The sequence below is a fragment of the Eumetopias jubatus genome, unplaced genomic scaffold (genome assembly GCF_037043125.1).
Source record: "Eumetopias jubatus isolate StellerSeaLion01/CBP00866 unplaced genomic scaffold, mEumJub1_p1.0 scaffold_11, whole genome shotgun sequence".
Classification (NCBI taxonomy): Eukaryota; Metazoa; Chordata; class Mammalia; order Carnivora; family Otariidae; genus Eumetopias; species Eumetopias jubatus.
In genome coordinates this window covers 70,333,681-70,347,464 of record NW_028274817.1, presented here as the reverse complement: position 1 = coordinate 70,347,464, position 13,784 = coordinate 70,333,681, and the positions used below count along the sequence as shown (strand labels likewise).

The window sequence follows — 13,784 nt, the reverse complement described above, 5'->3', positions numbered from 1 at the left end:
TGGTGTCCGGTAAGCCAAATGCTACCAAACAGTGAAGTACAATGAAGACTGAAAAATGCCCAGAGGATATAGTGACATGCAGATCATTGGTGACCTTAGCAAGAGTTATTTCAGTGGAATGCTATGGGCAGAAATCAGATTAGAGGAGCCTGAGGAGCAAGTGCGAGGGGTGAAGAAAAGGAAACGGAGACAGTGAGTTTAGACTGTTCTCTCAATCTTTGTGAAGGGGAGAAATAGGGCAAAGAGACTGTGGACTCTGAGAAACAAACTGAGGGTTCTAGAGGGGAGAAGGGTGGGGGGATGGGTTAGCCTGGTGATGGGTATTAAGGAGGGCACATTCTGCATGGAGCACTGGGTGTTATGCACAAACAATGAATCATGGAACACTACATCAAAAACTAATGATGTAATGTATGGTGATTAACATAACATAATAAAATAAAATTTAAAAAAAGATCGGTAGTGGGATTGAGAAAGGTGCTTTTGCTTTGTTTTAAGATGGGAGAGACTTCAACGTGTTTTAATCTTTTTTTTTTTTAATTTTTATTAGAGAAAGAGAGCGTGCGCACATGAGCCGGGGGGAGGGGCAGAGGGAGAGGGAGAAGCAGACTCCTCCACTGAGCAGGGAGCCTGACAACGGACTGGATCCCAGGGCCCTGAGATCATGACCTGAGCCGAAGGCAGACGCTTAACCTACTGAGCCACCCAGGCGCCCTGAACATGTTTTAATCTTAATAGAAAGGATCCTATAGAAAGGGAGAAGTCGAAGATATAGAAGAGAGAAGGGATAACAAAGTATGATTCATGAGGAGGCAAGAAGAGTTGGGATCCAAAGCGTAAGCAGCGAGACTGGTCATAGGAGGCAGAACAGTTCCTCCTTTGCCATAGGAGGGAATGGGAGAAGATCATTGTGCATGCACTCCAGTTTAACATCCAGCCACAGGAAGCCTCCTTTTGACTGTTTTGGAATTTTCATTACTTTGCTTCTTCTCAGAACCCTAGAGTACTTAACTGTACTTTATGAATTAGCATCTTCTCTCTTGTATTGTTTCTTACCATTTCAAGCCGTAGGCTTGTCTTTGTCAACTAGATTGTAAACTTGAGAATAAAACACGAGAGTTTATTCTCATATCCCCCCCACACATTACCTAGCCCCGTGCTGAGTTTGGTTTTTAAAAAATAGATGCTCAATAAAAAGTCATTAAGATGCTTGGGTAAAAGGGACAACTCCTCTTCTAAGTACTAGTCATTCATATAGTGCTGTTTGGACTTTTGTCATTGAATCATCAACCCTGATGCTCTCTGTAATGCCTAAGATATGCTTTCAATTTCATAGGTATCAAGTACTGTATGGCTAATTGTAGTAATTTAGCTGATAAGGGATAAGTAGCTTTTGATTGGTGATTAGCTGACTATTTTTCTTTGCTTTTCCCAGGTACAACAGCTACAAGTATTGTTGCTACAAGCCCATGGAGGTACCCTGCCTGGGTCTATAAAGTAAGAGTCATAGATTAATTTTAAATGTATATTCTAGCAGAGGCCATTTCTCCTGATGGTTGTTTTCCCCTGATATACTCAAGTTTCTGGTAGCACTTGGTATCAAGTTAGGGACCTTGTCAAACTTGCTAGTTAGCTTTGAGGCAGCCTGATGTGATAGAAAGAACATGGGTTCTGGCCTCAGAACTTCATTCATTGGAATTCTGCTGTGAGGAAGAGCTGCTTCTTCTCTCCCATTTATTTGATTATTTATTTATATCCATATAGACACATGGATATTTATTTTATTCTATCGGTTAACATCCAATACTATTAGTATTTGTTTTATTGCTCAAAGTGTTCTTGCTTTGTCCAGTAGGAGCTCTCTCAGGGTGGTTCTTATGTTCTTTAATACACCCTCTAGTTTTGTTTTTTTTTTTTTGTTTTTAAGATTTGTTCATCCATTCTAGAGAGAGAGAGAGCATGAGTAGGGGAGGGTCAGGGGTAGACAGAGAGGGAGAGGGAATCCTCAAGCAGACTCCTTGCCAAGTGCGGATCCCCCACGTGGGGCTCAATCCCAGGACCCTGAGATCATGACCCAAACCAAAATCCAGAGTCTGCTACTCAACCAACTGAGCTACCCGGGCTCCCCCACCCTCTAGTTTTTAAGCATTTTCAGGAGATGTTTCACACCAATCTTGTATTTTTCTTGCCCCAGTTCTAGAATCAACCATATCTCCAAAGAGCCCTGATTTTTTTTTTTTTTTATTGGAAAATAGTGTTTAGAAACGCAATCTGGGTGCTAGGTGTGCTCATTGTTGCTAGGGTGTCCCTGAGGCCCTCTCAGTGGGTAGAGCTAGGAAATATCCGTATGTCTAGTAATGCACACATACACTCACATATATATTTTTATATCCATCTGTATATATAATAAAGGCCATGATTTTATACTGATACCTCTGATTCCAGTCCAACACTACAGAGTTCATTTTAGCCTTCCTTCTCCCCTTATTTATAACTCCTTTTTCCAACAGTGAGAAACCAGCTCTCATCATCTGCAATCTATTGACTTGTTCAGTTCCAGTATACACATAGTTTCAGAATTGCTAGCCCATACTTTTATGAACTAGATTACAGCATTTATGTACAGTTCTTTTTGTCTTTAGGCTTAGAGTATCCAGGCAAGATACTGGTTCCCACAGTTACTGTTTGTATTCCATTTTAGGGTTCCCCCTACAACTTGGTTGGTTTTAATTGTTTGTTTATGTTTCGGGTATGTGAAGGGTATATGAAATATTATGATGCTCTAAGAGTCAGAGTTCTACAAAAAGAAATAGCAGTGAAATGCAAATCAAAACCACAATGAAATATCACCATACACCCATTAGGATGGCTAATATAAAAAAAACTGAGGGGCGCCTGGGTGGCTCAGTTGGTTAAGCGTCTGCCTTTGGCTCAGGGTCCTGGGATTGAGCCCCACGTCTGGCTCCCTGCTCAGCCGGGAGTCTGCTTCTCCCTCTGCTCCTCCCCCTGCTCATGCGCTCTTTCTCTCTCAAATAAAAGAAAACCTTTAAAAAAAACTGAATAACAAATGTTGGCAAGGATGTGGAAAAATTAGAAGCTTTGTACACTGCCGGAAGGATTGTAAAATAGTATAACTGCTTATGGAAAACAGTATGGAGGTTCCTCAGAAAGTTAAAAATAGAACTACCACATGATCCAGCAATCCCACTTCTGGGTATATAGCCAAAACAATTGAAAGCAGGGTCTTAAAGAAATATCTGCACACCCATGTTCATAGCAGAACTATTCCCAATAGCCAGGAAGTAGAAGCAACACAAATGTCCATCAGTGGATGAATGGATAAAGCAAATATGGGGTGTGTGTGTGTGTGTGTGTGTGTGTGTGTGTGTGTGTGTGTGTGTGGTGGAATATTATTCAGCCTTAAAAAGGAAGGAAATTTTATTACATGTTACAGTATGAATGAAACTTGAAGACATTATGCTAAGTGAAATAAGTCAGCCACAAAAAAATACTGTATGATTCCACCTATATGAGATACTTAAAGGAGTCAAATTCATAGAAACAGAAACTAGAATGGTGGTGCGCCGGGGCTGGGGAGGGGAGGGGCAAAAAGGGAGTTGTTGTTAATGGGTATAAGGTTTCAGTTTTACCAGATAAAAGTTCTAGAGATCTGTTTTACAACAATGTAAATATACTTAACACTACTCAACTGTACACTTAACAGTGGTTAAGACAGTTTTATATGTTGTTTTTAAAGATTCATTTATTTATTTTAGAGAGAGAGAAAGCATGTGTGAGTAGTGGGCACAGAGGGAGAAGGAAGGAATCTCAAGCAGACTCCCCGCTGAGCACAGAGCCTGAATCAGGGCTCGATCTCACGACCCTGAGATCATGACCAGAGCTGAAACCAAAAGTCAGATGCTTAACTGTTTGAACCACCCAGGTGCCCCAGTTTTATATGTTTTTACACATTTTTTTTAAAAAAAGAAAAAGCCACAAAAGAACTAGAGGAAAACATAGGCAAAGGTCTATGTCCATATAGGTGAACATAAAGAACAGTGTAGAAATAAAAGCAATGGCAGAAAACTGTGAAAGAATAGACTGGGGTGGGGGTGGCAACAGGGAGGGAATTGTTGAATGGGTACAAAGTTTCAGATTTGCAAGATGAAAGAGTTCTGGAGATCCAGTGCACAATAATGTGAATATACTTAAGTCTACTGAACTGTATGTACACTTAAAAAACGGTGAGGATGGTAAATTTTGTTACATGTTTTTTACCACAATATTTAAAAAAAAAATATTCGGGGGTGCCTGGGTGGCTCAGTCATTAAGCGTCTGCCTTCGTCTCAGGTTGGTCGTGGGATCGAGCCCCGCATCGGGATCCCTGCTTGGCGGGAAGCCTGCTTCTCCCTCTCCCACCCCCCCTGCTTGTGTTCCCACTCTCACTGTTTCTCTCTCTGTCAAATAAATAAAATCTTTAAAAAAAATATTCGATGAAATGTCATTCCCTCTTCGTCCCTGCCACCCTATCCCCATTGTACCCTTATTTCTACCACTTTTCTCCCTCCTCCATATTTAACCATTCTCTTCAGTTTCTGGCGTAGCCTTCCTGTATTTCTCCTGTACAAATGAGCATATACTTCTATATTTTTTCATATCCTCTTCTTATATGAATGGTGGTATACTACAGATAGTCTTTGTGGCTTTCCTCTTCTCAGCATTTCCTGGAAATCATTTCTTACCAGTTCTTAGATGTCTTCCTCATTCTGTTTTATAGCTGCATGGTACTCTTGTTAGTGTACATGTGCCAAACATTAATTCAACAGCTTTCCTATATAGGGGCATTTAGGTTGTTTCCAGTATTTTGACGAGATAGGGCACGTTCAGGGTGGTATGGCCGTGGATATGTTTCCAGTATTTTGTAATTACAAACACATTGCAATGAATAACCTTGTGTTATTCAGTTTTCATATTATCAGTGATTTATCTTCAGGGTAGATGTCTAGAAATGGGATTGCTGAGGCAAAAGGTAAGTGCATGTGTGATTTTGTTGGATATTGCCATATTGCCATATTCCCTTCCAGATTATGGGCTATACCAATTTGCATTCCCAACAGCAATGTATGAGAGCGCTTGTTTCCCTGGAGACTCACCAGTGGAATGTGTTGTCGTACCTCTTCAGTTTTTTGCCAGTCTGATAGGTGACACATGCTATCTCAATATCTTGTTTTAATTTTCATTTCTTTAATTATGAGCAGATCTGAGCTTTTTTTTTCCATATGTCTCAGGGCCACTTTTATCTCTTTCTGATGAATTATCTGTTCATATGTCCCATTTTTCTATCAGGTTTTTTGATCCTTGGGACCTTTTGAAAAAAATGTGGTAAAATATACATAAAATAAAATTCACCATTTTAACCATTTTCAAGTATACAGTTCAGTGGCGTTAAGTACATTCACAGTACTGTACAGCCATCACCACCATCTATCTATCATCTAAAACTTTTTTCATTTTGCAAAACTGAAAGTCTGTACCTGTTAAACAATAACACCCCAGTTACCCCTCTCCCCTCAGTCTTGGCAATCACCCTTCTACTTTCATTTAGTTATTTTAAGCATCTCATATAAGTGAAATCATACAGTATTTGTCCTTTCGTGACTGTCTTGTTTCACTTAGTATAATATCCTCAAGTTTCATCCATGTTGTAGCACGTGTCAGAATTCCTTTTCTTTTGGGGCGCCTGGGTGGCTCAGTCATTAAGCGTCTGCCTTCGGCTCAGGTCATGATCTCAGGGTCCTGGGATCGAGCCCCGCATCAGGCTCCCTGCTCGGCGGGAAGCCTGCTTCTCCCTCTCTCACTCCCCCTGCTTGTGTTCCCTCTCTCGCTCTCTCTCTCTGTCAAATAAATAAATAAAATCTTTAAAAAAAAATTCCCTTTTATTTAAAAATTTTTTTATTATTATGTTAATCACCATACATCCCTTTCTTTTAAAGGCTGAATAATATCCCATTGTACATGTATACCACATGTTGTGTATCCATTCATCTGTCAGGGGACATAGGTTGCTTCCGTCCTTTGGTTATAGAGAATAATGCTGCCATGAATGCTTTAAGACCCTGATTTCAATTCTTTTGGGTATAGACCCAGAGGTGGAATAGTTTGTGCCTCTTAATTCCCTTCACCTATTTCACTCATCCTCTCGCCCCCCCCCCGCCCCCACTCTGGCAACCACAGTTTGTTCTGTGTATTTGTGGGTCTGTTTCTGCTTTCTGTTTGTTTTATTTTGTTTTTTAGATGCCACATATAAATGAAAGCAGTGGTATTTGTCTTTGTCTGACTTATTTCACTTAACATTATGCCCTCTGGCTTTATCCATGTCATTGCAAATGGCAAGATTTCATTCTTTTTTATGGCTGAGTAATATTCCATTGTGTATATAGACTACATCTCTTATTTTTTTGAGGATAGATGACACACAATATTACATTAGTTTCAGATGTACAACATAGTGATTCAACTTCTCTAAACATGCTATGCTCACCTCTCACCTATAACATTTTTCAGATTCATCCATGTTATAGCATGTATAATTACTTCATGTCTTTTTTATTCCTCGGTAGTATTCCACTGTCTGGATAACCCATGTTTTGTCTACCTATTGGCCTGTTGATGGACTTTTGAGTTGTTTCAACTTTTCAGCTATTATGAATTTTGCTGTTATGAACATTTACTTGCAAGTTTTTATATGGACATATCTTTTATATTGGGCAGATATCTAAAAGTAGAATTGCTGGGTCGCATGTTTAACTTCTCAAGAAACTGCCAAACTGTTTTCCACAGTGGCTCTGGTGTTTACATCCTCCTCATGCTTCTGGATTTTGATTCATAATTAGAATGCCCTTCCCTACACCAAGGTTAAAGAGGCATTTGCCCATGTTTCCTTCTAGAACTTATGTTGGTTTTATTTTTTACATTTCATGTTTTCATTTGGAGTTTATTCTTGTGTATGTGTGAGCTTATGTTCTTTTAATATCCTTATTTTCAATAACTCTTAATCTTTTTTTTCTCATTTTAAAGGGGTACATTGCTTCTTGGAGAACATTTAGAAAAGTATAAAGAATAAATCTTAAAACTGCCATAATTTTATCACCCAAAGTTGACCACCCTTCTCTTTGTAATTTCCCTCTTTGGGTAATTTAATCTTGGTTTCCTGATAATAATTTAAGAATGTTGGATAAAGAAACTGAGGAAAGCTGGGATCTCTTAAAGGATCTCTTAAAGACCTAATTTAGTTCAACCACTTTATTTCACTTTTTTAAGACTATTTATTGAGAGAGAGAGAGAGAGAGAGAGAGAGCACAAGCAGGGGGAGGGGCAAAGGGAGAGGGAAAGAGAATCTCCAGCAGACTCCCCACTGAGTGCAGAGCCCAATGCGGGGCTCAATTTCACAACCCTGAGATCATGACCTGAGCTGAAATCAAGTCACTTAACTGAGTCACCCAGGTGCCCCCGGTTTAACCAGTTTAGAAGCAACTGACCCATTTTCCTTTCCTTTCAGTTTAGCACAGACCTGTTTTATGTAAGACAAGACTAATGAACACAAGACTAATGAAAACTATTCCAGACTTCCAACCACCAAGAATATACTACAGGATATAGTTTCAGCTACACAAAGATAGATTCTAAGAAACAGTTGATGAATCAAACAGTGAACTCAGCTGTTCAACATTTTACAGAGAAATAAAGATGTTACTTCTTTTCTCAAAAATGTATATTTTAAGAGACATTTCAGGGTGCCTGGGTGGCCCAGTCGGTTAAGCATCTGCCTGCTTGACCTGCATGACCTGCTCAGGTCATGATCCCAGGGTCCTGGAATCGAGTCCCACATCGGGCTCCCTCCTCAGCGGGGAGTCTGCTTCTCCCTCTCCCTCTGCCCCTCCCCCTGCTCATGCTCTCTCGCTCACTTTCTCAAATAAAAAAAGAGACATCTCATAAAGGCTTTTTACAAAATGTACAGTCCATATGAATGGATTTTTTTTTTTTTTGCTTTTTGTCCTACGATTATATTCTTTTCTTTTTGAATGTGTGTCATGGAAGATTTTGCATTGATTTTCTGTGAGCATTAATCAATTTGCACATGCTCAGCTGACTTGAATTCCAAGCATTGACAATTAAATAGTCTGCAAAAGAGGAAACACTGGTTTTCCATTGTGTTTCCCCCCCATTTAGAGAAACCTTGGAAATTTTTAGGAGAAAAAACTATTGAGTTAAAAGTATCATTACTTTGGAGCTTGTCAACTTACATAAATGATGCATGGAAGTTTTCAGCTTAATAACAATAAGAAAATATCAGAGCAATCTAAAAGAACACCAAATTTGCCAATAGTTTTATCTTTATAATCCACATTTTAACTGAACATTCTTTCATAAGAGTCTTAAATTCTCAGGACGCCTGGGTGGCTCAGTCAGTGAGTGTTCCACTCTTGATTTCAGCTCAGGTCATGATTTTGGGGTGGTGAGATCGGGCCCCGTATAGGCTCTGCACTCAGCCCCCTGCTTGTGCACTTGCGTGCGCGCTCTCTCTCTCTCTCACATAAACAAATAAAAATCTTTAAGAAAAAAAATTTTAATTAAAAATAATTTTTAAAAAGAGTCTTAGTAAATTCTCAGTAGTATAACATTAGACCCTATGGTGTGGCCTTGCTATTAACTTCATGATAAAGAGCATGCTAAGATTTTCTGTTAAGAATTCCTGGAGGTCTTAAGCTGGGTGAGAGGGCATCTATTCCTGAAATCCTTTTCGATTCTTTTTTTTTTTAAGATTTTATTTATTTATTTGACACAGAGAGAGAGAGCGAGAGCAGGAACACAAGCTGGGGGAGTGGGAGAGGGAGAGGGAGAAGCAGGCTTCCCGCGGAGCAGGGAGCCTGATGCGGGGCTCGATCCCAGGACCCTGGGATCATGACCTGAGCCGAAGGCAGACGCTTAACGACTGAGCCACCCAGGCGCCCCTCCTTTTCGCTTCTTTATTGAGATTGAGAACAGCTGTTCCCTGTCCTTTTTTCTCTTTATTATAGCCTTGACAACTATTCATTTTTCCCTTCAGGCTCCTTCAGATCCAAATCTTCATATTTCTTCTGATCTTTTTTCACCAGTCCTATTTTCCAGTCTTTTGAACAACGAATCCCAGTGGATTCCAAAAAAAACGAACAAACCAAAACTGTCCATCTTGTTGGTCTTTTCCATTAGCCTGGAACTGATACCAAGTAATCTGCCTAAGTTCCAAAGTTTCTTATCTATATGTATTCCTTCAAGCTATTTCTGTTCCTCCCTTCCACTCCTGCTTAATATGGACACCATTGTTGCCACCACCCACTCTAAGCAATTGAAAATTGATAGACAAATGAACAAGAGGTTTCAAGCAAGGCAGGCATTTAGAAGGGAACACTTATGGAGAATTGTGAAATGTGTTGTCAGTGGCCACTGGTCATTATATCAACTCTCTGACTTCTTAACTGCTGTTTCCCTAAACTTCAGTAAATAGGTAGTTGACTTTATATTGATGAGGTTAAATTTCAGCCCTGAGCAGAGTCACTTCTGCCTCCTCCCTACTTCTTCCTTCCTTGCTGCCCTAAATCGTTAATGAGGGATTGAGAGTGGGAAGAGGAGGGAGACACTTGTATCTTAGCTACAGTTAGCCTTCACTTCTTTTGTTTGTGTTTTTTATTTAAATTCAATTAACATAGAGTGTATCACCCAGTTACCCCATCCCCCCACCCCCTCCCCTCCAGCAACCCTCAGTTTGTTTCCTAGAGTTAAGAGACTCTTACGGTTTGTCTCCCTCTCTGATTTCAACTTGCTTTATTTTTCTCTCCCCTCCCCTATGTTCATCTGTTTTGTTTCTTAAATTCCACATATGAATGAGATCATATGATAATTGTCTTTCTCTGATTGACTTATTTTGCTTAGGCTTCACTTCTTAGCTACATGGTACAAATAGATCTTAAACTAAGAGCTAAGGGTAGAGGTTAGTCATTTCTGTTGCACCATGGCTGGCTCTGAATTATTACCTTCCTGCAAACCATTAATTCAAAGTATTTCAGGCATATGTTTCTTATTCATTCAGTATACAACCTGACTGGAATTGGAATGGACACACTTTTTTCCAGGCTTTTGAGGGTTAATTTTATTTTATTTTATTATTTTTTAAAGATTTTATTTATTTATTTGACAGAGAGAGACACAGCGAGAGAGGGAACACAAGCACGATGAGTGGGAGAGGGAGAAGCAGGCTTCCCGCTGAGCAGGGAGCCCGATGCAGGGCTCGATCCCAGGGCCCTGGGATCATGACCTGAGCCTAAGGCAGATGCTTAACAATTGAGCCACCCAGGCGCCCCTTGGGGGCTAATTTTAAACCAAACCCCCCACACACACACCTAAAAGGTCTATGGGATCTATTTTTATCCACCTCTGATATCGGTGTTATTAACAGGTCTGTTTCTTTGTTTTAGTGTGGAACCATCAGAAAGTCTACAGTCCCTGATGGAGAAGAATCAGTCCCTGGTAGAGGAGAATGAAAAATTAAGTCGTGGTCTGAGCGAGGCAGCTGGTCAGACAGCCCAGATGTTGGAGAGGATCATTTTGGTGAGGCCCCCACAACTGAACCACTAGTAATCTGGACGTTTACTAGCTTTGGTTTCTGAAATATTTAACATGCTTCTCATTATGAGAGACGAGTTATGTGGAAAGGAATGGATTAATATCACCATATCCGCCATGGAGCCTCTCCAGGGTAAACACATGGGCTTATAATCAAACATACAGAAAAGTTAAAAGAATCGTATAAAATCCACCACAGAGAATCCACATGGATCTCATTTTAAAGTAGATTTGTTCTAAAATACCAGAGAGGAAAGAACCAGGTCCTTCTGTCACCTAAAGTCCTGCCTAATCTTTATCCGTAATATCAAGTAACTGTCCCCTCAGTAAGATTTTAGGTCTTCTGTACCTCCTTTCCCCCAATGTTGTCATATTTCGTATTCTGTCCTAACAGGTGCCATGGTGAGATATAACAGCTGGGAAATTAATGTTAATTCCTTTCACATATGGTTAATTTCCAAATAGTGGATCACTACGTAACTGATTACTCCAGTTCTGTATCCTACTACCTGTCTGAAAGTAACCCGGATCAGTGCGTGCTGGCTCTGCCGCTAACATTTTTCTACTAGTCTAAATACAACTCAGTTTTTAATTGCACAACTATTGCCAAAAGCAAAAATGAGTTTCCACCAAAATGTAATTGAACATCTGTGATTTACACACCTTCACGCATCCGTGCGCTCTCTAGTCAAGGAGGCGTATGCTGCTTCAAGATTCTTTAAAGGGGGCCAAATTCTATATCCATTGTCCATTGCTACTGGAAGGGTGAAAATGGGAACTGGAGGATTTTTATATACAGTTTTCTGTCTCCAGTGCTGCATTCTGTACCTCTGAAGTAACTCTAGAAGCTGTGTTTCACACATATGCGAGTGTGGCTGACGTAACAGACGGAACCTGTTACTCTAGCCACATACCCATCTGAACTTGAACTTTATAAGGTTGCTATAATGGCTACGGGAAGGCTTATTGCTTGATGTCCCGTTAAAATGTCATGACAAGCACAACATTTTTGTCCTCTGTAAGCTGTCCTTCCCAAATCTGTTGCAGCATCTCGCATGTTACAGATCCTGTGAGTGAGATAAAATGGAAAATATCAATCACCCTTCCCAAAATGTGTCTCCCTCTGCCATTTCTTCTCGGCCATATTCTTGTGCCTCACCCTTTTTCTTGCTTTCTCTTACTAAAACCAGCCTACCATATCAGATAGTGTAACTTGAAAAAAAAGCTCAGCTCATATTCAGTGTGAGGCCCTTTTACGTTTTTGCGATGCCCTTATGCTGGGGCTAGGGAACTGTATAGTGTAGGAGGCCGTTTAAAGTAAGTGGGTTTTTTGCAAACAGCAGTGAGTGGCATGCTAGGAAGTATTGCTTTTTCCCCCAGTTGCAAAATTCTATATGGAATTAAGGCTTCACACTCCACACCATAGTCTGAGCTTCATGGCAAGCATAAGACCCAGCTGCTTGGATGCTACTTTTAGTAGTTCATGTTGACTGAAGGGCTAATTTCCATGACTCTGTTAAAAAAAAAAAATACCATTTCTTACTAAATCACCAAAGCCCACTAAAACCTCGATTACAGCAAAGGAGGCAACCTCTCTACCTTTAGGGGTAGGAGAGAGGGCATAATTAGGTGAAGCTGTCAGGCATTAGGGGTAGGAGAGAGGGCATAATTAGGTGAAGCTGTCAGGCATCATCACTGATGATCTCCTGGGTCTCTGTTGCAGACAGAACAAGCGAATGAAAAGATGAACGCCAAGCTAGAGGAACTCAGGCAGCATGCAGCGTAAGTTTCGTACCAAATGTCTGTTAGTGACCTTAGTGTATAATCATCGATCCTCTGGTCTTTGCAGTATGATTAACCTTTGGGTGCCTTTGTTTGAATTTTCAGCCTCAAAGTGGATCTTCAAAAGTTAGCGGAAACTTTGGAAGACCAGGAATTAAAAGAAAACATAGAGATAATTCGTAACCTGCAGCAAGTGATAACCCAGCTATCGGTAAGCCAAGGTGGGGGGGTGACATTGTAAATAGACTTAACTGCTTTCGTTTGTCTCTCTTGCTGCATATAAACATATCTAACTCTGCCTTTTGCCGAACAAACTAGATTGTGAGCCGTTTGAGGACGGAGATCATGGATCATTGGATATGATCTGAATACTGAATTCGTTAAATCAAGACACTCACAGGTTACATATGCAATGGCACATTCATATTTCAGTGCTTGAATCAAATGCTGGACACAGCAACAGAGCAGTTGCAAAATTGCCTGGTAGCCCGGGCAGCAGTCATTGACTTGCTGTCCCTTCAGTGTAGGCTAGCTTATAGCTTAACAAGAGGCCTTGTGCCACTCAATTTTAAACATGCTGGGTTCTTCTGACAGATAACTCAGAGCAACCAGGGAATACCATGGCTCTCCTTTCTAACCAGTAACAAATTAGTTTGAATGATCATTCTAGAAGTTTCCATCTTTATTTATTTTTAGAACTACAATAGTAGTAGTGTGGGAGGGAGGGGGTTGGGCGGCGGGTATTTCTTGTTTTTCCCAGAGGAAAAGTTCTTAGAATCCTACCACTCTAAAGACCTTTTATTGTTGGTGTTCCTTCTCTATTTTAGCCCTTAGGCATATATACTTTTTTTTTTTTGAAGTTGAAATCATGTTATGTTAAGGGACGATGGTTGGTTAAGGGGTTATGGTTGGTTTTGTTCCATCTATACCCTCTTGTTTATCATTCTGAACCCGTGACATGTTCGTAAATGACTGGTGGTAATTTCTAGCTCTTGGGGAGAGGCTTTAACTTTACCAGAACAGTGATTCTTCATCTCAGGGCTTGCCCAGTGTTTCCTAGACTTGTCAAAATGGTATCACAGAATCATCTACACCTGCATTTTACTCTGAAAGAGTAAATTAAAAAAATACCATGCAGTCTTGTGGGAGGAAGAGTTAGGATGAGTGCCAATAAATTAGAGTAAACTCCCCAAAAGACTAGAAAGCAGTGTTTTAGAACAAGTAATACTGTACAAAACTGTTCCAAGCAGTCCGAGATGACAGCTCATTTGTCCAACACCCAGACCACAGCAGTTGAGAACCTGGGCTCCAGAGCCAGACAGACCCTGGTTGGAAGCCAGTTC

General features: G+C 40.4%; 1 protein-coding gene across 1 annotated transcript in view; it reads left to right on the top strand.

Annotated features, from left to right (window-relative positions):
- Positions 1-13,784, top strand: part of KIF4A (kinesin family member 4A) — a 112,942-nt gene that overhangs the window by 48,043 nt on the left and 51,115 nt on the right. The window contains exons 10-13 of the mRNA XM_028092103.2: positions 1,436-1,497; positions 10,512-10,644; positions 12,383-12,441; positions 12,547-12,652. Of these exons, the coding sequence (XP_027947904.1) occupies positions 1,436-1,497; positions 10,512-10,644; positions 12,383-12,441; positions 12,547-12,652 (360 nt within the window). The remainder of the gene's footprint in view (positions 1-1,435; positions 1,498-10,511; positions 10,645-12,382; positions 12,442-12,546; positions 12,653-13,784) is intronic.